This window comes from Desmodus rotundus, chromosome 6, assembly GCF_022682495.2.
Source record: "Desmodus rotundus isolate HL8 chromosome 6, HLdesRot8A.1, whole genome shotgun sequence".
NCBI lineage: Eukaryota > Metazoa > Chordata > Mammalia > Chiroptera > Phyllostomidae > Desmodus > Desmodus rotundus.
Window position 1 is genome coordinate 159760951 of NC_071392.1, and position 24982 is coordinate 159785932.

At 61.4% G+C, this 24982-nt stretch overlaps 2 protein-coding genes across 2 annotated transcripts in view; one reads left to right on the forward strand and one right to left on the reverse strand.

Annotated features, from left to right (window-relative positions):
• Positions 1 to 1848: 1848 nt before the first annotated feature.
• On the reverse strand, positions 1849 to 24194 carry DNAAF5 (dynein axonemal assembly factor 5). Its single transcript, XM_024576829.3, has 13 exons — positions 23579 to 24194; positions 21666 to 21850; positions 19895 to 20019; positions 19554 to 19672; positions 15613 to 15845; positions 14999 to 15211; positions 13936 to 14079; positions 12649 to 12817; positions 8349 to 8496; positions 5795 to 5945; positions 4961 to 5117; positions 3384 to 3575; positions 1849 to 2840 (listed from the first exon to the last, which is right to left on the reverse strand). The coding sequence occupies exons 1-13, from the start codon at positions 24183 to 24185 to the stop codon at positions 2704 to 2706; spliced, it is 2580 nt and encodes an 859-aa protein (XP_024432597.3). The 5' UTR covers positions 24186 to 24194; the 3' UTR covers positions 1849 to 2703.
• PRKAR1B (protein kinase cAMP-dependent type I regulatory subunit beta) overlaps positions 23072 to 24982 on the forward strand; it is a 48691-nt gene continuing 46780 nt past the window's right edge. Inside the window, exon 1 of the mRNA XM_053926443.2 lies at positions 23072 to 23503. The gene's annotated coding sequence lies outside the window, so the exon portion shown is untranslated. The remainder of the gene's footprint in view (positions 23504 to 24982) is intronic.

Here is a 24982-nt window from a genome sequence, read left to right on the forward strand (position 1 = left end):
TAACGAAAAAGTTGACACAAAATTCACACAATACACAGTAGAGAGAAGAGCGTATCAGGCCCCAAAACACCCATGGGGGGTTCGGTGATTAAAAAGAACTGCATCCCTGGTGGGGTGGCTCAAGTGGTTAGAGTAATGACCCCGACCCACCATGGTTGTATGGATCCCAGGTCAGGACACAGGCAAGAGGGGACCAATGATGCACCACTGAGTGTAAGAACAAACCGATCTCTCTCCCCTCTTTTCTAAAAAATCAATAATAAAAAAAGCAGAGGTGAGAGGCCTGTTCTCTGAAAAGTACAAGACACTGAAGAAAGAAACTGAAGGTACAAAGAAATGGAAGATTATACCTTACTTTTGGTTTGGAAGGATTAATGTTGTTAAAATGTCCTTACTACCTAAGACAATAGGCAGATTCAATGCAATCCCTGTGAAAATACCAACGGCATTCTTCTCAGAATTAGAACTAACCCTAAAATTTGTATGAAACCACAAAGAACAAAGTTGAAGGTATCACACTTCCTCATACCAAACTCTACTACAAAGCTACAATAATCAAACAGTATGGTGCTGGCATAAAAACAGACACATAGGTCAATGGAACAGAACAGGGCCAGAAATCTATCCTCACTTATATGGCCATTTGACCTGCAACAAAGGAGGCAAAAAATGAAATCGGACCATTTCTTACACCACATACAAGAACAGAATCAAAATGGATTAGAGATTTCAATGTTAGACTTAAAAACGTAAAACTCCTAGAAGAAAATACAGGCGGTAAACTCCTGACTCCTGGCAGGGTCTCTCTGGATGTGCCTCCTCAGGCAAGGGCAACAGAAGAAAATACAGAAATGGAACTATACCAAACTAAGATTGTTTGCGTAGCAAAGAAAACCATCCATAAAACGGGTACTGAGGACTTCAGTGTGTTGTCCTCTCAGCCAAGTTCACTGCCCTTTGTTTTTGGTTCCTGTGACGGCAATGGCTGACCCAAGAGAGAAGGCAGGGCTTCTGGTGGGACGTGAAGACTCACGGTGCTGGGGTGGGGTGGGGTGGGGGGCTGCGCTCAGGGGCATCAGAGGCCCCTGGAGGGCTGGCCACCGGGCCCCCCACCCCCCCGTCTGGTTCCGGAGGTCTGGCCTGATGCCTGGTAATTGGCATTTATTTATTTATCCTCATTGGAGGACATTTTTTCATTACCTTTAGAGAGACAGGAAGGGAGAGAAACATCAATTGGCCCAGGCATGTTCTCGGATTGGGAATCAGACCCACAACCTTTTGGTTTATGGGATGCGGCTCCCACCAGCTGCACTGGCCAGGGCATAATTGGCATTTCTAACAGGCTTCCTGGCGATGCTGAGGAAGGAAAAGGCAGAGGATGCCGAAGGCAGAAAGCAATTTGGGGGCTAATACCTGGGCAAGACCAGGCCTGAGGGCTTCCCAAACCCCTGTAGCCTGGGCTCAGGGGGGACCCGGGAGGGAGATGATGTCAGTGCAGTCAGGGACCCGTCCTGTGGGGCTTGGGCTGTGGTGACCGAGGTCTCCACTGCAGACTCAGACCCCACCTCTTCTCCAGGCCGCTCTCCCCCAATCCCAACACCCCAGCCTCCCCCACAGTGAGCCCAGGGCCCCTGGCTGCAGCCCCTGTGCTCTCATGGGGAGCTGCTGCCCCCTGGTGTCCAGAGATGGCTTGACAATGAGTGGTGGCCTGCCCCACTGAGTCGAAGGGCCCCCAATTCTCCAGGCTGGCTTCCCAGTGAGGTTACATCTAAGGGAAAAGTGAGTGATTTCGTAAAAAATGTCTATTAATTAAGACTGATAACACATAAAGACAGGCATGCCAAGTAATTACAATAAATATTTTAATTAAGTTTCAAACACCAAAGCATAAACATTAATATTTGATGGTTGGAAAATACAGCATTTCCTCCCTTGTGTTAACGTGTATTTGGCTTGTAGAAATAATAGCCACTTACAGAGAAATTTTCAGGCACTTGGGTGTAGAAAGTCCTAGAGAATAAAACACAGTTTTACTTTACTGCTGTTTATAAGAGAGCAACCAAAATCTGATTAAATAGTCTCCTTTCAGCACTGTCAGCGTTAGTGACCCGCAAAAGGGACCTGACGGAACAGAGGCACAACGCACTTCAAGCTCCGGTGTGTCTCGAGTAGGGAAGCTCTCACTGGTGACGGTTCCTAGGTTTCGCATCCCTTTCAGTCTGCTCAGAGGCGTCAGTGCCAGCAGACAGGATCCAAACAAAGGACGGAGTCCCCTTCCCATCCCTCCGGCTTTTGTGACATGGTCCAGAACTTCGTGTAAGCGAGCGAAGCAGCGATCCCCGGCCTAGGAGTGCACGAGCCTTCGAAAATGGGAGAGCGCGACCAGCTCTGGCTGCCAGAGTGCACAGCTGATGTTTGGTTTTCGTTCCAGATGAGCCGTAGGTTTTTGGCAGCCCGCCGATGACCTGCATGAACACCCCGGAGAAACAGAGCCGCTCGGTGACGTCAGTTCAGAAACTGCTGGGCTCGAAGAGCACCGGGGGTTGTTCTTAGGAATCGCATTCTTCTTGCTGCCAGTCTTCTTGTTTGTGTCCTCGGCTGCCGTGAGCTGTAAAGGCCACCAGGCTCGTCCTGGTGGGGACAAGGGTCTGGTGTTCGAGCCCACCTGCAGCGGTGGCGCTGCCAGCCCGCCCAGCAGTGTGGTCACTGGGAGGGCAGCCCGGCTTGCATGTGCCGCAGGAGCTGCTCGCAGTGGGCGGGGGAGCGGTGCTTGTGGACCACGGCCTCCGTCTCTCTCACCAGGACATCAGGGAACAGGCCGCTGCCGGCTTTGAGGACCTCTGTAAGACAGCAGACACCCTTGAGATGCCAGAGGTAAACATTAAGCCAGTGCAAGGCTGCAGAAATCAAAACAGCCTGGTACTGGCATAAACACAGACACACGGATGAACAGAACAGAGGAGAGGGCCCAGAAGGTCTGTTAATTTATGACAAGGGAGGTGAGAGTCTACTCGAAAACTAGACAGATACAGGCAAAACCCACGAAACCAGACCACCCTCTTGCACCATATACAAGAACAAACTCTGTGGATTAAAGACTTGATTGCGAGACCTGGAACCACGGAACTCCTAGAAGAACACCCAGGCAGCGAACTCCTGACATCGCTCTTGGCGGCATCTTTTTGGGCGTCTCTCTTCCGGCAACGGAAGAGAACCGCCTGGAACTACCTCAAACTAAACATTTTTGCACAGTGAAGGAAACGTCAAACAGTGACACCCTTCTCACTCAGTATTTTGTTGTGGAAAGTATGTCTTTCAAACACACGTCACTCAGGTCCGCATGGAACGGGCTTCCTGTTAGTGCCGGTCACCGGCACACTCACCCAGGACAGCATCCTGGATGGCGCTCTCGGGATCGTCCAGGTAGACGAGGAGCTCCCGATACAGGTGCTGGACGTGGCTCTGGCAGTAAGGCTTCCCGTCACCGCTCCCGACACACTGCAGCCAGCTGGCCAGGGCAGAGGCTGCCGCCAGCCTCACTTCCTGGGACACGTCATCCAGACGTTTGACGAGCTCTGCAGGGAGGGCAGTGTGGGGTGTGGGCCGAGGTGCCTGCGCAGGGCCTTGCCTCCTGGAAGGCCACACCCTGCACCCCGAGCTCACGGGCAAGTGCTGGGGTGGCTCCGGGAGCCGGCTTGGGGTGGAGGGTGGGCACTGTGGACACGGCTCAGGGGTGGCTGGGCCCTGCCTGCGCTGAGCGAGCCAGGCCCAAGCTCCTCTGCACCCGTCCCCTCCCCTGCCCAGTGGCCCAGGCTGTCTCCATGACACTCAAAGCCTGTCACCTATAGGCGTCATGCCTGGCCACCCCCCCACCCCCAGCCCACCCAGCAGACAGTGTAGGTGGGAAATCTGCGGACCCTGCTCTCACGGCTCTGGGGACAGAGCTGAGGGCCCAGTGAATGACAGCCACCAACTGCATCAGTTTCGCTCCTGCTGAGCCTCCAGGACCAGACTACTCAGCTGCCGAGAAGAGAACGGCCATCTGCTCTCGCCACTGAGGGTCCGACCTTTATCAAAGGCACGCTTTCCTCACGTGACCTACGAGAAATCTCTGGTCCCCATGGCTGTGCATTTGGAGACTCAGCAGACAGCCGGCATGCGGCTCGAGGGCCAGCGCAGCAGCCACATGCACGTGCGGCCAGCTCCAGGCAGACCTGGCCACTACCTCGCCACCCACGAATTCTGGGCCAGCCGGGGCCAGGCTACTGTTCAGCCAGGGCACCGAGCTTGACATTTCAGTAACCACTTTTCACTTCTGGGAACTCTTAAAACCACCTGTTAAAAACCACTAAACGTTCCTGCACACGGCAAGCAGAGTGACGAAGCTGGTCTGAGAGACGCAACACCAGACGCTGCGCACCTGCCCCCAGGGCTCTGCCCTCCCCCTGGGAACGCCCGAACCAGTGCCTCCTTCCATGGGCTCTCCTACAACTAGAGGGCGCTCTTGGCCCGACACCTTGTCCTCTATCCCCACGTGTCGTGTTTTGAGGATCGCAAACACCTCCTAGCAAGACCACTCGGAGGTGCAGGGTAACCTGTGTTTTGCTCCAGGGTGGGGACCCTGGCTGCGGGCCGCCTTTGTTCAGGACCCCGCTCTGGCGGGGGCGGCATATGCCTCGCCCAGGCTGTGTGTGTGCAGAGAGGCCCCCGCCACATGGGGGCTGCAGCCTGGCTGCTGTGTGGACCCGAGCTCCTGCCCTGCTCCCGCTGGGCCCCGCCCCCAGTTCCGGTCCCTCTGTCTCCTTCCTCGGGGCAGCTGCTCAGTGCTGCTTGCTGCCACCGCCTGCCTGCACTCTCAGCACCAGTGTGACAGGAAGTCAAGGTAGCATTTCCCAATGTTCCCATAAAAGGAACAGCTGTCAAATATACATGCATGCTTTGGAAAAGAAAAATGTCCCACCGGGATAAATCTTGATGAGTTTGTCTGGATCGATCGTATCACCAGAGGTTTTTAAAAACGTGTCGATGATCCGGCATGAAGTCAGTCGAGTCGTCTGAGAGTCCTCCTCCAGGGTGGTCAGAACCTGGGGCGTCAGCGTCTCCCGCACGCCCTGCACCTGCGGTCAGGGCAAACGCCGACGTGAGGCACGCACTGGGCGTGCGCCTGGCTGGTGACACAGGCTGCATTTCCACACGAACAACAGAGTCCGGGGCACTGTTTGAACTTTCTGCATAAGCAGACTTGAACCTGTGTTTTAAAATCTGGATAATGTGAACAACTTTTGTTTAACTTGGTCAGTTGATTTCTTAAAAACCTGTTGTTCACAAAGCCTGACTGAGACCCAAACTCCACGTAGCCTGCTCCTCACCAGTGCACCAAGGCCACGATCTTGTGGGGACAGTTTAGCGCCAGTCACAGCGGTTCCTGCACCAGGGGGAGCCCCGCACAAGGCGAGCACCTGGGGAGCCATTTCCACCGGAAGAGCAGGGCACACGTGTTTATTCCCTTTCTATTGCCTCCCTGGCTCCCGGCTCAGCCCAGGGCCTGTCCAATTCACTCAGGTTCCTGCGATGAAAACCTCTGTCTTGTGAGGGGTAACATTTCGCGTGTCAACCTCAGAAAACCCTGAGATAGCCCAAGCAAACAAAATGTGTGCCCCAGACTCTGCGTCCCCCATGCCTGCCCCCCGGGGTCGCCCCTCACGTCCCCGAGGGACGTGCGGCACGGCTCTGGGTGCCTCCCCGCTGTGTCCGGCCCCCGCCCCCAACATGGGCCCAGGACCCCAAGCCTGACCTGTGTGGCCGACAGCACCTCGCTGCTGACAAGTGTCCAGAGGCAGGACACAGTGGCCGTGCGGATGGCCGCGGCCGTCCTCCCCGCTCGCCACTGCAGGTTGGGGGCTATGATGTCCCTTATCAGGGTGTCCAGGTAGCTGTGGAACTGCCTGTAGAGGGAGCACAGAAAGCAGGGGAGGGGTCAGGGAGCCAGTCCCCAGGGAGGCAGCTGCCACAGCCGGCTGCAGTCCCCAGGGCTCCTGCCAGCTTCTCCTGAGAACCCTAGGGCCCAGGGACCCACTTTGCTGCAGGGGCTACACCTGGGACACGTCACCAGGAGTGGCATCCATCACCCCCACGTGTGACAATCCTATGGATCCCACTGGTCCCACCGGTGCTGCCTCCCACCTTGGCGAGGCCCCCGAGTACAACGACACAGGGAGACGTGACTGTCCCTCCAATTCACAGGGGACTTTGTCTCCATGGTGACCAACCACAGCAATGTGCCATCGAGATGAAAATGAAGAGCCCGGCCTGTCACCTGTGGCTCAGAACTGCAGGTGCCAGAACCCTCTTGACGCCACCCAGAGACAAGCCCCCACGTTGCTGACGGGCCCCACTGCACCCACGGGCCTCTGCCCACAGATCAAGACATATTTTCTTGAACAAACAACTCATTAACTTATTTGCCAGCCTTGCTGCCAAGTGCATTTCGAAGGCGCTGTTGAGAACACCTGGGGCACAGACTGCAGGTGCAGGGCCACAGCCTCCAGCAGGGGGCGCTGCAGAGCCACAGGCGAAGGGGAAGCTGCAAACCTGGAAAGCGTGTGTGGTTTGGGATGGTTCACGTGTGTTCAGCGAGGTCTCCAATGTGCTGTAATGTTTAGGCAGGGAGCTGTGGTTTTCTGGAAGGGACGCACAGGAGTGCTTTTCAGAAGACCTAGCCCTGTGTCCTGTCTCCGAGGCAGTCCCCTAATGTGGCCAGAAGACCTGAGGGGCCAGTGCTGGCCTGGAGGAGACGGGCAGTGGCCGTCGTGCTGCATCCAGCTCGTCGGAACTGCCCTCTGAGGTAACACCATGTTGGGGAGTAGGAGCACCCGACCTACAGTGAATTCCCCTGTGCACAGAAGACACACACCTGTGTGCAGGTCAGGTTCCCCCCACCCCCGCCCCAAAGATGAGGAAGCAGGTTACAGGTTGGAGCTTGCCTGCCAGCTCCCTCAGAACATGTTCCCCTGGGGGCGAGGGCCGGACAGGCAGGCCTCCCTGCCCAGGGCAGTCACAGAGAGCCCGGGGTGGCAGGACCGGGCAGAGGGCTTTGCAGAGACAGCAGCCCTGCACACTGAGACCCAGTGTCCTCGCCGCTGCCTCGGGCTGCTACTGACTCCCAGTCTGGTGGAAACGCCAGGTGTGAGCCGCAACCCCGCCCCCAGAGCAGAGCCCAGGGGCTGGCCAAAGGACAGACGACACTCTGAACGGGGAGCCAGGGCGAACGGGAGCCAGGGCTCACTTTCGACCGTCTGCATTTCAATGAGTCGATGGCGTACTTTATAGTCACCACTCTATGACCCTAAAGACCGAAGCCAGGTGGTGGCGTCTGTCAATCTTCCCTGACTGTGACAACAGCCCACACTCCCACCCAAATAACCAAACCTAACAACCTCCTCCCTCCAGTGCCGATCTCTTTCCTATCGAAGCTCAGTGCAGTTTCTGCATCCAGACTCAGCAGCTGCCCTGCAGGTTAACTGTCCTCGGGGACAGGGCTGAGCACCGGCTCTGGCAGGCGGCCTCGCGGGTGGTCCAGGTGCGGGCCTGACAGCGGCCGGGATGGCCGCCAGGGCTGCACTCAGCATGCTTTTCCGGGCCCTGCTGAGCCCGAGTCTCTGCAGACGAGCAGGAAGTTGAGTTCCTGCAGTAAGATGCTTGGCTCCAGGCCCAACAGCAGAGAGCTCGTGCGGCGTCTGGAGAAGAACAGTCTGAACGGCCCAGGTGTCTGCAGGCAACGAACGCAGCCCCCGGCACCCCCAACAATGCAGCAGGATGGCTCTGCGCCCATCCGCTCCCTCCTGGGATGGGTCCCCAGACAGCCCAGGCATCCACCTGACCGGGACACAGCCTGCAGGCCCCGCCCCAAACCAGCTCTGCTAACTTAACAAAGGGGCTGGTGGGCCCCGGAGGGGCGTGGCCCCAGGGCCTCCCGCACTGGCCCCTGTTCCTTTCCTTCAAAGCCACCCGGCTGCAGCTGGTGCTGCTGCCTGAAAGCTCTTCCCAAGGCTTCCCCTGTCCACGGCGATTCCATCAACTCTTTGTTAGGTTTGAAAGCTACCAAAAGGCTTTTAAACCTGAGAGCAGCTAATATATAAGCCATTAATAGTTAATGTTCCCTGAAACTTTTTCACTCAATGGAATTTTAACGACCACACTAAAGCGACTTTGATTTAGTGCCTCCCTGTGCAGCGCACTCACCACCCTGACCTCACCGTCTACCTGGGGCCCGAGCTGCAGGCTCTAGCCTGACACCTCCGTGTGGGGCGGGGGCAGTGTGGGTGGCTATGGAAGAGGGGGCCACATACCCTTGGGAGTCCACCGTCTCCTTTGCTCTCAGCAGTGTCCGGGACAGGAGGGAGAAGAGCTTCAGGCGCATCTGGGGGTCTCTGTCAGGCTGGAGGCAGCTCCGGAGGATGGGGACCAGGTGGGGCAGTGCTTCTCCAAGGGCAGGGCCTGCAACACACAGCACCTGCTCTGCCCCTGTGCTCGCAGAGGGCCAGAGGGCGCTCCCAGCTGCAGGGGGAGGGTCCCTTCTGGATGATGGCACAGAGGTAACCGAGAACGTTTAACCCTCCCATTACGCTAAGGCACAGGTGGCCAACACAAGGGCCGCAGGCTGAATCCGGCCCGGCACCTTGTTTCTGCCCGAGGACAGCGCCGAGCTCCTTGCCCCTAGTTACGGGGTAGTTACATTTACACAGTCCTAAAGCTACATCCGGCCCTTTGATGGCTGATGTGCCCCCTGTTGAAAGTGAGTTTTGACACCCCTGCTCTAATCGTTCAATTTGTAAACTATTTTCTTATAGTTTTCCAAGTTCTTAAAAAATAAAGTCAAGCAAAGTGCTAAGTATTGACCAAAATCAGTTATGTGAGTTGTTCACTCTCCGTCCCTGAACTTGATAGCCGTCCTCCTGCTGCACTTGTTGGCGGAGGGAGAAACGCAGCGAGTCCCCGGACAACGTAAGCACAGGCCACAGCGCTCAGCGCCTGGAAACTCACGGAGCCGTGACTGGGCGCAGACAGGAGCTTCAAGTCACAGGACCGCCTGCCCCCGCCACTCGCCAGGCTGCGCCCACTGTCGACTCCCAGTCTAGACTAAGGAGGTCACCTGACCCCCAGGCTCACAGAGCTTTGTTGGCGCCGACGACCACGAGGGCAGCAGGCAAAGCAACTGCAACCTCCTACGTCTCCAACCTGGAGACAAACCTGCGAGACAGGGACGCAGCCAGAGAGGGTCAGCTCGTCCACCTGCAGCCGCGTGAACCGGAGACGCCAACGCGGCCGTGGAGTGGGCACGTCCGCACGGGCGAGCACTGAGTGTTCGCTCAGGCATCCAGGCTTGTTTTCTCTCCGGTCTGTGCAGAGACAGAAGCTGGTGGCTCCCCATCGTCAGAGGAGGAAGTACCACCCACCCACCCACCTGCTTCCTGCAGAGCAGCCAGGGCAGCAGGGCGGGCCCAGCGGGTGGCCACTGCCCCTGAGGAGGCTGCCTTGACCCCCCACATGCCGGCCCTGCACCAGCAGGGACACAGGTCCTTCCCGGCACTCCGTGTCTGTGTAAGACCAGCGCTCCCATCAGAGGAAGGAGGAAACCGTGAAGCGGTGGGTGAAGGGGCCACCCCAGGACCCCTCAGTGTGCACTGCACCCAGCACGGAGCAGGAACGGGTCCCTGGGGACGCGGCGCATCCCAGCAGGGCATGGGCCACTCGGGGTCCCACTGGAGACAACCGTTGGAGAAGGCAGGCGGCAGGGCGTGGCCCAGACGTGTCATGAAAGGTGGCGATGTGCAGTGTCACCGCGCATGAAGACATGTGGGAGTGTCCGGGGTTTGCGGGGAGCTGCCCCTCCCTGCGGCCGGCCCTCCTGACCACCACCCGCCGTCCCTTTTCGTCTGAAACTGCTTTTTGTTTTTTTTTTAAAGTAATTGTTTCTTAACATGAAGTATGTCCAGTGAAGTCTTTTCTCAGACAGGGTCAGGAGAGGTTCCACGGGTGGGACGTGGGTGTGGGGCTGAGCCTGGAGGTGAGCTCGCGGATGCGTGGGAACAGGTGGCTGCCGTCCTGCCTGCCCGCCCGCCACCCCCAGACCTCCCAGGACCACAGGGCCAACTGCAGTGCTACCCGCCAGCACCGCCCCCACGTGCCCCACTCCCAGGCCCACTGCTGAGGGAGCCTGCCCACAGCCCACAGCGCAATGCCTAGGGCCTGGTGGGCGCCCCACTGGGAAGGCAGCCCCGGCCCTCTGGGCCCTGGCTGCGGGCTGTGCTCTCCTGCAGTCTTGTCTGCCTTGGTTTGGCTTCGCTGTTCACTCTCTTCACACTGCAACCAACTGGAAAGGCGTTCTGTGGCAGAAACAGGAGCCCCACAGTCTAAGTCACTGCTGGGGTAGAGGGGACAGCCTCCTGCCCCCTGAGCACGGGCTGCAGGAGGGGCCAGCCGGCACGCAGAATGGTGAACAAACACCCCCCAAACTGGAACTTGCTCCTTGGATGCTCCGGGTGCCTCCCCGGCGCGACCCCCACTGTGGATGCGTGGACGGCCGCCTGCAGCCTCCAGCTGCACCGCCCGGCTCGGCGTGTTGTCCTGTTACTCCAAAGGCGGCGGCGGCGGCTTCCTGTCAGGTATTTGGGCCACTTTCAACTTCTGCTACTGAATGTGCCCGCCGAGTCGTTCTGGCACCTGGCGTTCTCCTCCATTAGCGTGAGTTCTGCAGGACAGGTTCTCGTACATGTGATTGCTGGATAACAGGCTCGGAAGGCAAGGATGATTCTGGAAGCATAAGCTCCGGCTGCTCACGGTGCTGCCGGCCACGCCTATCTCGGCTTCCAGCTGCCACCACCGAGGGTGCTCCGTTGACTCCGGGCCTAATCCAACACAGGGACAGTGGCCTCCGGGTCAAACCCACCTTCTTTATCGTGGGTGGGCTGCGTCTCCCGCCTGCGCTGCAGACACAGCGCCCGCCCTGCGCAGGGCTGGCCCGGAAGCACAGGCCCCTCACTGTGGGGCTGCTGTGAGCTCCGCCTCTCTCCTGCGCAGCCCCGCCCGCCCGAGTTTAGACAGCCGTGCTGCTCCACGTGGAGCTGTTCCACGATCAAAGGGAAAAAGTGATCTTACAGCACTTTGGCACGTAAGGAACTGAAGGAACGTGCCAGGTGGAAAATATGTAAATGCTCTGCTTCTGCTCGTTAGAGCATCGTGTGCTCCGGGCGGAAAACCTGGGAAACACAGGGCAGTAAACCAGACGTCGCCACTTCCTCTGGGCTTCCACACGCACACGCTCGCACACTAACACACAGCCCACGTGCGTGTCAGCCACCCCGCGTGCACAACACAGAGAAGGTGTTGGAGGAGACACCTGCGCTACCAAACCGTGGTTTTCAACCAGCTCCTGCCACTTCACACGACACCGCCCTGGCTGAGGCGGGAGATGTGGGCCCAGACAGGTCTGCTTTCCCAGGTGTCAACCAGCTGTGCTGCCTCCATGAGAAACTCTTTGAAATCACAAATCCAAACAGATTTCAGGAGACTACTGCATGTGCCGCCAACGTGAATCCTGGCTTTCCTGCCAAGAACGCCAGCCTGCTCTCCCAGGTGTGTGCGCCCTGTGTCCCCACCCGTGCTGTGAGCACTGAATAACTTGATTTGTGAAACTGCCTGGGAAACATTCAGTAAACACTCAAAACTGAATACACGGGGCCCAGCGAGAGGCCGGGGGTGTGTGGGTTGGGGGCTCCCCGCTCAGCAGTGTCTCCATCACACGGAGCCGCTCCTAGGGGTGGAGGGCCAGGCCGTGAGGCAGGAAAGCACGAGGGCTGGCGCTCAGCCTCTGGACGTGGAGATGAGGTTCTGCATGCGGCCGGCAAGGAGCCATTCTGGCTTCTTCCAGGCCTCCCTCACAGCGCCGGGCCCTGGGAGGAACCACGGCTGACGGGCAGGACGCCCAGCCACGGAGACAGCAGGGACCCTCCTAGTCCGGAGCTGCCACAACACCCGCTACACCCAGAGGTGAGGGGGGCGGGGAGGGCTCGAGCCCCCACTCAGAGGCTACGGGACACAGAACTGCTGTCGCACTTACGCAGAGGCAAATCTGACCGCCCTCAGCTGGAGCAGCGCAGGACGTGCAGGGCGGGGAAAAGTAGGTCTGCAGTTGTTTGTACGAAAAATACAGTAACTCGTAAGTGACACTAGAGTAAGCTGTCTCACGTCCTCACAGCTGTAAGCCCACTTCACCCACCCTGTATGCAGTAAGTCACTCCAATTCCTTTGCTGAAAACCTCCCTGAACTTAGAGGCGTACATGCCGCTTCTGTGCCGGAGAACCAGAGTGCGGCACCACTCACCCCAGGGTGCTCGCTGGTGGCGGACCCATGGGAAAGGCGGGGACCCGGGACCCCCGCAGCCAGCGACCATCGCCAGCTGCTGCCGAGCGCTGCAAGAGCCAGAGACCAGCCCGAGGGTCACAGGCGACGGAGGAGCAGTGAGCGCCTGGTGAGCATCTCCTCAGCCTTCTGCACGCTCGCTCTGCATGGGTGGCAGTGACTGTGGCTTTTGAACAGCACAGTGCGGCACAGCCCACCAGGGGCACTCTGCTTCACGGGGGGCTCACCTGCGTGGGCAACCAGCGCGCTGAACTGCAGGAGCTCCGGGGAGTGTGCGGTCCAGTCCTGCTGGGACCCGGCCAGCCACTCCAGGAGGGGCCCGGCGTGCTCTCGGTAGAGGTCCTGGCTGTCAGCTCCGCCCTCTGCCGCGGCCAGCGCGTCCATGGTCTCCTGAACCTGCAACGTGCAAGGCATGGGCTGGGAGAGCCCCCTTCCCACACTCAGAGCCCCCACTCAGCCACGACCTGCAGGGGTGACCAGGTTAGCCGTGTCCCTGTCCCCATGGGAACAGAATGCAAGCCCTCGGAAGCAAGTCCCGGCTGCCTGGGGCTGCAGACGCTGGCTTCCCACTTGGATTTCTGCTCATGTGACGTCAACACCGGCTGCACTCCTAGTCAGGAGGCAGACCAGCACGCAGCCACTGAGCGCTCAGTCCGTGAGAAAGGCAGCCCTCTCCCCAAGAGTCCCCAAGTTGTCCTCACACTCCTGCAGAGCGGAGCTGGGCATGACCGGGGGCTTCAGGGCACTAAACAGACGTTAATGATGTTGGCAGAGACCCCCTGCGTCCTCCCTGCTCGGTCCTCACTGACAGGCTCCTGCCCTGGATGGAGGGTGCAGGTAGCTGGAGGACACCACGCCGCCCCTCCCCACTCCTCCCCAGGCAGAAACTTCAGGACCGTCCTGGGGCCACATGCAGCTGCCTGGCCAGGTTGGTCTGCAGAAGCCGTAAGCTGACAACTGGTACTAGTATTCACAGCCCCGCAGTGACAAGACGCCTGCTAAGACTCAGCCCTCTGGAAAGGTGGCTTTCACAGAGAGAAATTAAGTGAAGTTTAGAAAGGCCCTGAGAAGAGGGAGGGAGGGAGGCGGGGCACCCTGACACGGGCATCGCAGCCTCCTGCCCGAAGGTCAGCGCCCAGGGCTGGCTCCTGGGCCCGCAGGGAACCGTGTCAGAGTTTTAAGCCTAAATGCAGAGCTGGGGGGACAGTGTGGCTGGCCTGCGGCTTCACAGGAAAATCACGCCCGTCTCGTCTCTAGACCTCTGTTGCCGCGGGTGTTTCAGCTCAACCACAGCCTGGGTGAGGACATGTCCCCACGTCCCTCGCAGCGGGCACCACCCTGAGCCACGGACGTACCCTGGCAGCCGGCAGGGGCCTGAGAGCCCGTGCTCCCCCGGGGCCACTCATGGGGCCGCATCGCTGGTCTTGGTGAGGTTTGCAGACAAGGTTCCGCTATGTTTGGAGGTGGGCGCCGGCACCCACGGGGCAGAGCTGCAGTGTCCCTGGCAGGCTCACCTGGTCGCTGAGGCTCGAGGCCCCCGGGAGGGCCTTCACGGTCAGCAGCACTTGCAGGAGCCGCAGGCCGCAGCCCCGGCAGTCCTCGTGGCTCACGGAGACCAGCGCCCGCACGCACAGCAGCAGGTGCTCCCCGTAGCGGAGCTGTGGACAGAGCGGGAGCCCGTCAGACGCGGCCTCGGGGTCCAGCACATCGACCCTCAGGGGCCTCGTGGGGAAAACGGGCAGCGGAACCCAGGCTGGGAGTTAACCAACCCGTGTTACTCTTGGTGACTGCTTCCTGGGTTTTCACTCGTGGTTTTAAAGGTTCTCACGTGTCAGTGACCCTACGTGGCCACGCAGACTTGATCAGTGAGATGACCAGGCCCGAGGGTCTGCTTCAGAACGGCCCAGCCCCCGCCGCCCAGGCCCAGGAAAGGTGGAGGATGGCCAGGTGAGAACGTGAGAGGCGGCACCCACCGGGGCTGGGGGGGACACTCGTGACTCATGTGCGTTTTGAACGTTTCCGGAACACTCTGTCACCAACAGTAACCTCACTCCGCGGCACCGGGCTGCCTCCTGGATGGCCCGGCGCCTGCAGGCCCAGCCACCACCCAGCCCCGCGAGCAACCCCTGGTTGGAGCTGACATTCCGCCCCTGATTCTGCCCACAGCCCCGTCCGTCAGGGCCAGGGCAGCTGGGTCTGGGAGGGTGATTCTGTCTGATTCCTGACATGACCCCCGACCCACGTGTAAGGAGCAGGCATCCCGGCCACCGCTGCCGGCCGGACACGCTGCCCGACACCCCACAGTCATCGACAGTCACGCCCGGTGGCAACTGTCCAACGTGCGACACCTGACTGCTGATTTGGGGGCATGGACCTCCTCCCCTCAGGTTGTCAAATAAAAAAACAACCAATACAACGCCTTCCATGTGCACCAGTCAAAACCACGCCTACACTCTGTGTCAAATAAACAGGTGGCCGCAAAAAAAAAAAAACATGGCCGCAGTTTCAGCAATCAGCTTATGGGCTGCAAGGTGACAGGGCTGAAAATCACTGTGCACCCCATCCCCATGCGCTCACCTCCTCAGACCCCTGCCGGACGTGAGTCCCGGCCAGCTCTGCAGCGATGGTCCTCAGGTGTGGCCGCAGGGCTTCCCTGGGGCAGCCCCGGATGAGGGAGGCGAGCACCAGGAGGGCAGAGGCAGAGGGCGACTTCTTCAACATGGGCCAAATGAGCTTCAGAACGGCCTCTGGGCTGACGAACGTCCCGACCAGCTCTGCGGACTGCGTGCACTGGGGGGACAACAAGGGTTGAGGGTGCAGGCTGGGGCGTCCTTCAGGCGTGCCCTGCGCACACGCAGATGCTGCTGAGACTCGGGGTGGGAGTAGGAGGGGCCCGGGCTGCCCCCAGAAGGGCGGATGGCCCCCACCCCCGGCTTCTTGGGAAGCGAGTGGGGCGGGTGGCAGGGCTCTGTCCCCGCAGGGACCCCAGGCCCTGCAGCGCGCAGCTCTGAGGTTGCACAGAGGCCAGTCCCCAGGGCTGCGCCCTGCGGTGTTGCGGTCGGAGAGCAGGACCCTGGCCGTCCGGGACCCACTGTGGAGCCGCCCCATGGTGGCAGGAGCTGCACCGGTGGCGCAGACCGGTCCCACGGGAAGTCGGAGCTCCCTGCATGTGACTGGAAAAGGCCACTCACACTGCGCACCACGGCCGGCTCCTCGTCCGCGCAGGCCAGCATCAGGGTGCGGAGCAGGACCTCGAGGTGCTGCGTGGCGTGGTCCTCCGCGTGCAGCAGCAGCACCGCCAGCAGCTGCGCCGACTTCACCCGCGTCGCCGCCACCCAGTCCGTGATGTCGTGACAGATGGCGGGAAGGATCTTGCAGAGGTTCCTAAAGACGAGCTCCCGACAGCCCAACCCCGGGCGGCGCTCTAGATGAAAAAGGTGAAAAATAAACCGCGAATTCACAGCATCTCAGGGGTTAGCGAGGAAAGAAACGTATGGTACACGCGGCACGACCACGGGCTTTACTCTGAGGTCTTAAAAATGCAGAGCGGCTCGCAAGAGCGGCGAAGACAAGCTGCCCCCACTCTCGCCGGGGCTTCAGGGCGAGGCAGCCCCGGCACCGCCAATGGGTCGGCAGCGGGACACACCTGCGAACCCTCACTGCACCCAGACGACAGACCCTCCCACCCCACGCTCCTGCCCTCGCCCCACACAGCCTCCAGGCCTGCCGGCACCGCAGACGGACTGCCCGTTCTAGAATATTCTACAGGTGGGTTGCATAGCATATACTTTTTCTTCTGGCTTCTTTCACTCTGCAGCCATCTGAGACCCTCGAGAGCTGAGTGGCCCTCTGGGGCGCAGGGGGAGCTGGTGTTGGCCACCAGCTGGGGCTCCCGAGCCGCGGGCAGGGCTGCAGCCAGTGCGCATTAGAGTCCAGTAAACTGCAGCACAGCGCTCCAAAGTGGCTGCACGGTTCCACCCACCGGCGCGCGTCCCGGCTCCTCTGAGTCCCCCCCAGTCCCCCAGCGTGTGGTGCGGAGGGTCTGGCGTGGACGCCGCCCGCAGTGGCCGAGTGCACCTGCACTCCCTGACGACGAATCACAGAGCCGCTTTCATCGCGCACCTGCCAGCTGCGTATCTTCGTCGGCGAAGTGTTTTCAAACCCTTCTTGGCCACTGAAAAATCAGACTGCTTTCTTTTTTTTAATCCTCTCAAGAGGACATTTTTTTCATTGCTTTGCGCACGCGAGAGAGAAACGCTGATGCCAGAAAGAAGCATCACTCGGTTGCCTCCCCGCACACCTGAGCCTGGGATCGGACCCACACCCTTTCGGTCACTGGACGGCACTCCGACCCACGAGCCTCACAGGCCAGGGCGGACTGTCTGTTTTCCGACTGCTGAGTTTTCAGGGTTCTCTCTCTACTCCAGACACAAGTCCCTGTCTGCAAAATTTGCAAATACTTTCTCCAGTCTGTGGCGTCTTCCACTCCGTGAACGAGATCTTTCACAAGGCGGAAGTTTTCATTTTAACGAAGTTTGATCAGTCAGGTCATCCTCTCATGGAGGGGGTTTCTGATGACGTACCTACAAAAGCTCTCCCAACTCAAGGCTACAGGGGCTTCGTCCTGGAAGGTCCACGCTTTAGGTCTCACCACTGGGTCCACGGTGCGTCCTGGTTACCTCTGAGTCCTGTCCCTGCTCACCACCCTGGCTCTGGACCTTCCTTCCACATCGGCGGTCCATGTGTGCGCGCCCACGTCGACTCTTCCTTCCTGCCATCTTCATGCTGAAACCACGCTGGGGGCTCCCGGCCGCCGTCTGGCCCAGCTCAGTGCGGGTGCAGCCGTCTCAGGGAGCTTGGGGAGCTCAGGGAGGACAGTGCCCCGCCCCCTCACTTTGGGTTTTAAGCACGTCTCTCGTGCCTCTTGGGTCAGGGAAGGGTCAGCAGAAAACCCGGACGGGCGGGTCAAAAGCATACGGGACATTAACTTGGCTCGTGGTTTGCAGAGTCAGACTAAACGCCATTTAACTGCAAGCAGGAAAACAGACCATCGATTTCCTAACGTGTTTACCCAAGTCCGATGGCAGGTCTGCCTGGACTGAGTTTGCAAGCACGCACCACTGGCAGGTGGCTCTGCCATGCACAAAGGCAGAGCCCCTGGGACCAAGAAGGTGGTGAAGGAAACGACAGGGAGAGCACCTACCTGCCTGGCCCCGACACCTGGCCCGTCAGGCGCGGGCCCTGACTTGCCGAGGTGGACAAGCCCCGTCCCCTCTGGGCCTCAGCTGCCCCAGTGGGAGACGGGCCCGGGGCCTGTGAGCATGGAGCAGGCGCTGCGGTGGCTGCAGGGTGGTGAGGCCCGGGCCCCGCCCTGCCCCATAGCAGGCGGTCTCCCACCTTCTTCACACTCGGGGATCCGACCCTGCCTCCCTGGCCACCTCGCCTCGGCATCCCTCCCAACCCCACCCGCCGCCCCCGTCTTCTCTGCACAGCGCAGCATTTCTGACAGCTCCTGTGCAGGCGCCCGGGTGACATGTGAGCCAGGCGGAGCCAGCTTGGGCTCCAGGGGACAGGAGAACACACAGGCATTACGCAGGCGGCCCTCCACCCCACGACGGTACTGGCTGAGCAGGGCACCACTCGCTTCTCCCGCGAGTTAAACCTGCCAACTCTGTTCTCCTGAGTTACGAGGTCTGGCAGGCCACGCACCGCTGCGAAGAGAGGCTTCCTCTCCGCTCAAGCATAACCAGGGAAAACAGTCTCAACAGAAGGGTGGTTGCAAAGCAGAAGGGCCCCGGAAGGCGGTCACCCCCCTGACCGTGGGCGGGCACAGCCACAGACAGCTGTCCGGCCTGCCCTGGGAGGGGCACTTTGTCAGGTGACTACCTGCCTGTCTTCCCAGCACATGGCTCCGTTTCAGAGGTGGGGGTTTACCCCAGCCTTGTGACCGGAAAGTCACACCTCACCCCTTGGAAAGGGGAGACTGGCCTGGTCAGACCTGGCCCAGCCGTGCCCTGCCCACAGGCCCGACGCTGGAGCACGGAGTCTCTCTCTCAGCCGAGAATCGTCACCTCGTCAAAGCAAGTCTGTGCTTCAGCCTCACAGCTGCTTGCCGAGCCGTCTCCGCACCTGGCACACCTGCTCCAGGTGCTGCGATGCCGGCACAGACAAGCCCACCCCCCTCAGAGAGACCAGGAGAGTCAAGCGTCTGCTCAGAAGCAGCACAAAGTCCGCTGGAGGAGAGGGAGGCGGGGGAGGGGGAGCACGCTGAGGACCAGGGCAGAAGAGTGGCGCCGCACGAGCCCGACCCAGGACCGGGGCCAAAACATGCAGAGCAGTCTCGACGCTCCTTAGCAGGGGACGGGACAATCCGACTCCAAACACGGACCGAGAGCTGAGCCGGCGCTGGACTGAAGGTGTGTGCAGAGCACGGGAAGCAAGCCCACGGAGACACGCTCGGCGTCCTGCGTGATCGGGGCGTTGCGGGTCACACCTACCGGCGGCCCCGCCACACAGCCCCGCCCTGCACCCACAGGGAGGCGACACATCTTGCCACTCCGAGGGCCACAGGGAGCCGCAGCGCACACACACACGCCAGGCCCCGCCCACCACCCCACCGCTCAGCACCTGCCCCGAGAGGGACAGAGGCCACAATACCTGTGTGCAGGGCCGACATTGGCCGCACATGTTCCCAGTGCAGGAAACATCCCAAGTATTGTGTGCCTTGCGTCTTACCCATGACCTGCGTTTGCGTTGTCACGTAAAGCCTACAGAAGCAGCATTTTTGGTAAATGACAAAGTACCCCGTTTCCAAAGCTCTTCTACCAGCAGCAGCGGCCACTGCTTCCCAGCCGACCACGTCCTCATGCTGCGGGCCCACCAGGCGGGGTCTCCACAGGAGCCAGGGGCGCCTCTGTTGTGGCCATTCAGACCACTGGGGAGGCCCCTCCAGGACAGAGCTGGCCCCGGGCGGGGAGGACACCACAGGCCACACGGGAGGCTGAGGGTACACGATCTCCCACAGCGCCTGCCAGCTCTCAGCTGCGGCCGCCTGGGCCAGGCACTGCTTCCTGCATGGACAGACTCTCCTAGGCTGCCCCCCCATGTCAGTGTCCTGGGGAAGACTGCGCACCTGGAGAGGGGTGATGGGCGGGAGGGGGAGCAGCAAAGTCCAGCTTGTCCTTGAGATCCTCCTCATTCTCCTTCTGCCACTGCAGGCCGGCCTTCTCCCAGAGGCTGGCGGCCTCATGCCTGCAGGACAGACCGACAGGACAGACAGACACCATCAGGGAGGGCCCACGGGCCAGGTGCTGAGAGCATCCTGGGAACTGGCCAGGAGCCCTACGGGGCGGCGTGCGGCTTCACCAACAGCACTGAGGCGCCCGGAGCAAAGGCCATGGCCGCCAGTGTCGGCAACGGCTCAGGACAGGCGGGCCCGACGAGTGGCACCGGGAGGTGCCACATCACACTCACGTGATATGTGGCATCTCGTCGTCGAGGCTGCTGAGCAGCAGCGGGATGAGCTTGTGGAAGAAGGAGTACCGGTCCCGCAGGTCCAGAAGCCAGCCCCCCACCACGCGGGTCACCGCCTGCCGCACCTGTGTGGGGAACCAGTGCAGGCTCATCCGGGCCTGGGCAGCGCCGGGGGGCCAGTGCGGGCGTGGGCGTGGCCACCCGGCCCCCCTCCCAGAGCCCCTTCAGGCGCTTGCTCAGCTCGCAGGTCATCTCAGGCCTGGAGTGGAAATGCTGGGGCCCAGTCGACGCCCCAGCCCAAGTCCTCTGGGTTCTGGCCTGACCCTCAGAACCTTGCACTGCAGAGCAAAGAGGTTCCTACAGCCTTCTGTGTGGGAACCAACCCTCCGGCCAGAAAGCCAGCGGGGCCCCCCCTCTCCACGTCCTCAGACGTGTCCTAGAGACCAGGTGACAAAACCCCACGGGACAGTACTGGGTGGGCACAGCCCATGCTCTGAGCAGGCTCCCTGTCTGTGAGAGCGGCAGTGTCCTAGTCTCCTGTGCGGGGGGGGGGGGGGGGGGGGGGGGGGAGCGAGGGAGGGCACGCAGAACAAGTGACTTCCCGGCAGGCCCACCGATACAGCTCGGGGACCTGGAACGCAGCCCAGGAGGCCGAGTTCAGAGAAGTGACAAGTCCCCGAGAGCAGTTTCGGCCACGAGAGCACTCGTTCTGGGACAGTGAACAGCGAGTCACAGACCGGAGTCCCAGAAACGTCTGTCACCAAGGAAGACAGAAGGGTGACCTTGAGGCACACGGCCCTCTGGAGGCGTCCTGGCTCTCCTGTGGCTGCAGACCCTCCCGATGCTGGAGCCAGGGCCACACGCCCTCGACTCGCACTCCTCACGGTTCAGAGTGCCACTGCCGCAGGGATGCTACTCAGAGAGCACGGCTGTCATGCCAGTTGCAGAGAGCCGTTCACGGCCGTGTGTCTCAGGGTCGCTGATGCGTCTGTACGTCAACACGGAACTACCACAGCTCCTCCACTGACAGGGGCGGGGCCTCGCTAGCGCCCAGAGGTCACAGGCCACCTTCCTCCTGCTCCAGGGGACCCCCGCCTGCGAGCACACCCCCCCCATGTGTCCCCTTCATGTCTCCTCCCCTGGGGGGGCAGCCTTCCTCCTGCACGTTGTGACGTGTGAGAAGCCAACACACCCTCCGACGTGGCTCCTGCCAACAAGAAGGTCAGCATTCCCACCTCCATCTCTCTGTCGGCCAACGAGCCCTGAAGCCTAGTGGAACAAGTCCTCCCCCTGCTTCCGGGCCTGGATTGCCAGCCATGGTGACTTCCCACTAAGTCTGCCTGGTGGGGCATATCGAAGGTGCTTCCATGAACTGCAGGCACGCAGGCTGAGACTTTTCTCCCGAGAGGAGACGGTCTCCCTCTACATCCCGGGATGAACACCACCACGTGGCCCTGGTTGGCGTGGCTCAGTGGACTGAGCACCAGCCTGCAAACCCAAGGGTCGCCAGTTCAATTCCCAGTCAAGGCACATGCCTGGGTTGTGGGCCAGGCCCCCAGTAGGGGGCGCGTGAGAGACAAGCACACACCGATGTTTCTCTCCAATGACGCAGGGTCACGACAGTTCAGCTCTCCCCAGTTCCCCAGAGAAGTGAACCAAGGCCCCTGGGGCTGAGGTGAGGATGTTTGGTGCAACGTGGACACCTTGACACAGAAGAGGGGAGTACGTCACAGCCCCGCACCCCTGCAGCCAGCGGGGGGCCTCCCGGTACCTGGGGGACGTCGTCGAAGAGCCGCTGAGCGAAGTGAGGAAGCACGTCGTCCACTGACTTCCCACTGCCAAACTGGATCACGGTGCCCGCGGCCTCGACGACGGCCACGCGGACCTTCCAGTGCTGGTGGGAGATGCTCTGCATCAGGGGGGCGACGAGAGACTCCGACTGCATGTGGAAGTGGTCTGCAGGGCAGGGAAGGCCGCGTCAGCAGGGCTGCTCCCGGGCAGGCCACGGCCCCTGGGGCCTCCTTCCTGCACACCCAGGTCCCTGCGGCAGGCACGGCGTGGGGACAGACACAGGAGCAGGAGCGTGACCCGCACGGTACCTCTCTTACTCAGGCCACAGCTGAAGGTGAGGAAGGGGAGGGTCCGAGGGGACGCTGACCAAAAGACACTGAGCCAGCAGGGCACTGTCCACACCCCAGTGTTCTGCTGTGCCCTGAGCCAGATGCCCAGCATTGGGGAGGGTCCCCAGCACGTCCAGGCCAACCTTCTGGTTGGGCAGCTCTGGCCTCAGCTCCGCTGCGGCTTGAGACCCATCTCTAGATGGCTGTTTCAGCGACACTTTGGGCACATTCTTGCTCTCCTGCCGCCTGGGGTGACAGGCCCCGGGGGATAGGCCCTCGCCCCGGGTGGGTGGGTCAGGGGATGGTGGTGGGCAGGGTGGTGCTTCAAGCAGAAGAAACAGCCCTGCACTCAGCACTCAGGGAGCCCCCTCCTCCTGGTGGGCACTGGGCCACGTGCGGAGGGCGCAGCCAGGACAGCCCCGCCCTTCTGGAACTCCCAGTCCAGGCGGGAGCACACGCACAGCAGCCCCCCTCCTGGCTGCGCAGAACCAGGGGACGGGCGGTGGAGGGTTGATGAGAAATGCGTTAACAGCTCTGACTTCCACTGGCCTCCTGCAGCCCAGGCCCCTGCCCGGCTCTCCGGGAACCCGCACTACTTGAACCCACACGGGACACATTACCCGATGCCCTGTTCTTCCTTTGTCTCCTCCTTCCTCAACCCTCACCGAATTCCCCGGGAAATCCTGCCGGCTCTACCTTCGCAACGTCGGGCCCATTTTCGTCCGTCTCTGTTAGCAGCCTGCCCTGCCTAAGTCCAAGCCAGCACCGTCTAAATGTGGATTAGTTATGGCCCCAGCACAGCTTTGCTTCCTCTCCTGCCGGCAGGCCAGGCCCCTCCCCCACACCCTCCTCCGCTCCCCACAGCACTTAATTCCACACTCAACCCCCCCACCCCCTCTTCCCTCTGTCCCTTTGGCCTCCTCTTCGCTATCTGCCAAGCTTACTCCTCAAGGCTGGGTTCGTCCTGCCCACCCACCCCCCCACCTTCCCCATAAGGCTTCCCTCCTCCTGGAAGCCTTCCCAACAGGACTTGGCAGGTGCCTCCCCTCCCATTTCCAACCACAGCGTGATACCGTGAGGAGAGCTAACTAGGGAAGATGCTGGGGAAAGGGCTGCTTGGTTAAAGGGCATGTCGGGGTCAGCTTAGCGTTTCTAAAATGGAGAATGGATGGGCGAGAAGCAGGAGAGAAGAGGGCCCCCTCCATTTGGGGGGAGGATGGTTCAAGCCAGAGGACAGGAAGTCAGAGAGGGCAGCTGGGCGCTGGAAAGAACGGGGGATGAACAGAAGGAACAGGATGGAGCAGTGTGTGTCCAAGTGTGGTCCTTTCAGCATCTGGGTTAGTCCCCCGGTGAGGGGCGGGCCCATCGTGGCCCACGTGAACTTAGTAGTGGGCTCCGCATTTTGAGAACCACGGGAAGTGAAAGCGTCAGGAGGAAATAGCCCAAGAGGGGACCGCAGCTGGGGATCAAGCAGGTGCCGCGCGGACAGGTATGGGGTGGGATGTGTGGGGGCGCTCTCCCCACCCCCGTCCTGTCCCCTCTCCTCCGCGCGCGAGGCAGACACCTGGCGTGGCGCGCGCCAGGCCTGCGGCGCACTCGCAACTCTCGCGTCGCACGGCAGCGAAAGGGTCGAGCAGCGTGCAGCGCAGCGCGCGCACCACGTCGTCCAGGTGGGGCGCGAGCGCGGCGCCGCCCAGGTCCACCGCCAGCCGGAGCAGCTGCACGAGCGCCAGGCGCAGCTCCTCGCACGACTCGGGCGGCGGGCGGCGCGCGGGCTCGGGGCCGGCCAGGCGCGCGGCGAGCGCAGGCAGCAGGCGCGGCAGGGCGTCGCGGGGCCGCGCGGCGCGCCGCAGGCCCAGGCCCAGCAGGTGCGCGGCGAGCGCGCGGCAGCCCTCGGCCGGGTCGGCCAGGCAGCGTAGCAGACGCGGCAGCAGCAGGCGCGCCCAGGGGCCCTGGAAGGCGGCGGGGTCGGCGGCGGGCGAGTCGGGCTGCGCCGCCTCCAGGGCGCGCTGCAGCGCCTCGAGCGCGCGCCGCCGGCCCAGCTTGCTGTCGGCCTCCAGCCCGGGCAGCAGGCGGCTCAGCGCGCGGCTCAGCTCCGCCGCCTCGGCCGGCTCGGCCGGCTCGGCGAGGCCCGCGGTCGCCGCGGCCTCCGCCGCCACCAGCGCCGCCATCTTCGCCGCGTTACCCGTCGCCTGGGGAGACCGGCGCTTTTACGACGGCGCACCGCGATGACGGCCCGTCTTCCGGTGGGCTCGGAACGCAACTTTATTGGCGGCCGGGAACGCGGACAGGGCGCGGAGCTCCCGGGCGCCGCGTGGCCCCGCGACCAGGGGAGGTGGCCTGGCGCGCGAGAGGCCCGCTGCACTGCCCGGCTGCGCGTCCTCGAGCGCCCGCGCCCCCCGCGCAAAGGCCCGGCCGCCGGGGCCCCAGGAGGGTAGGGTGCGACCTCGGCCGGGCCAGCCGCCATCTCCCGCCCGAGACACTGCGCATAATGAGTTTTCAAACAGCGGAGCGCCGTCCCCTGAAGGACCAAGCTTTGCTTTGAACGTGGCCCCTCTTTGTTGCTGACATTTGTTAGATACAGTAGCGGTGCCAACAGACGATCCTCGTGTTTTGTAACTGTCTTTAGGCCGCCCCCGGTAAGCGCCACCCGTGTTTTCCTTCTGAGACGGGCCTTGGAAACGGATCTGTCTGCAGGACTCACCGGGGGATGGGCCGTGAAGAGGAGCCCCCTGCGGTGGGAGTGTTGGGGGCCGAACTGTGTTCCCCAAAGTGCACAGCGATCTCGCGTCCTAACCCACGGGACCTGAAAGGAGACCCTAGTTAGAGATGGGGCTTGGGCAGAGATCCTCAAGTGCCAGCCAGGTCGTTAGGACCGGCCTTATGCAGTGGGACTAGTGGTGTTACCGAAAGCGGACATCGGGGACAGACACACGCAGAGAGAGCACCCCATGAACACGAGGATGGA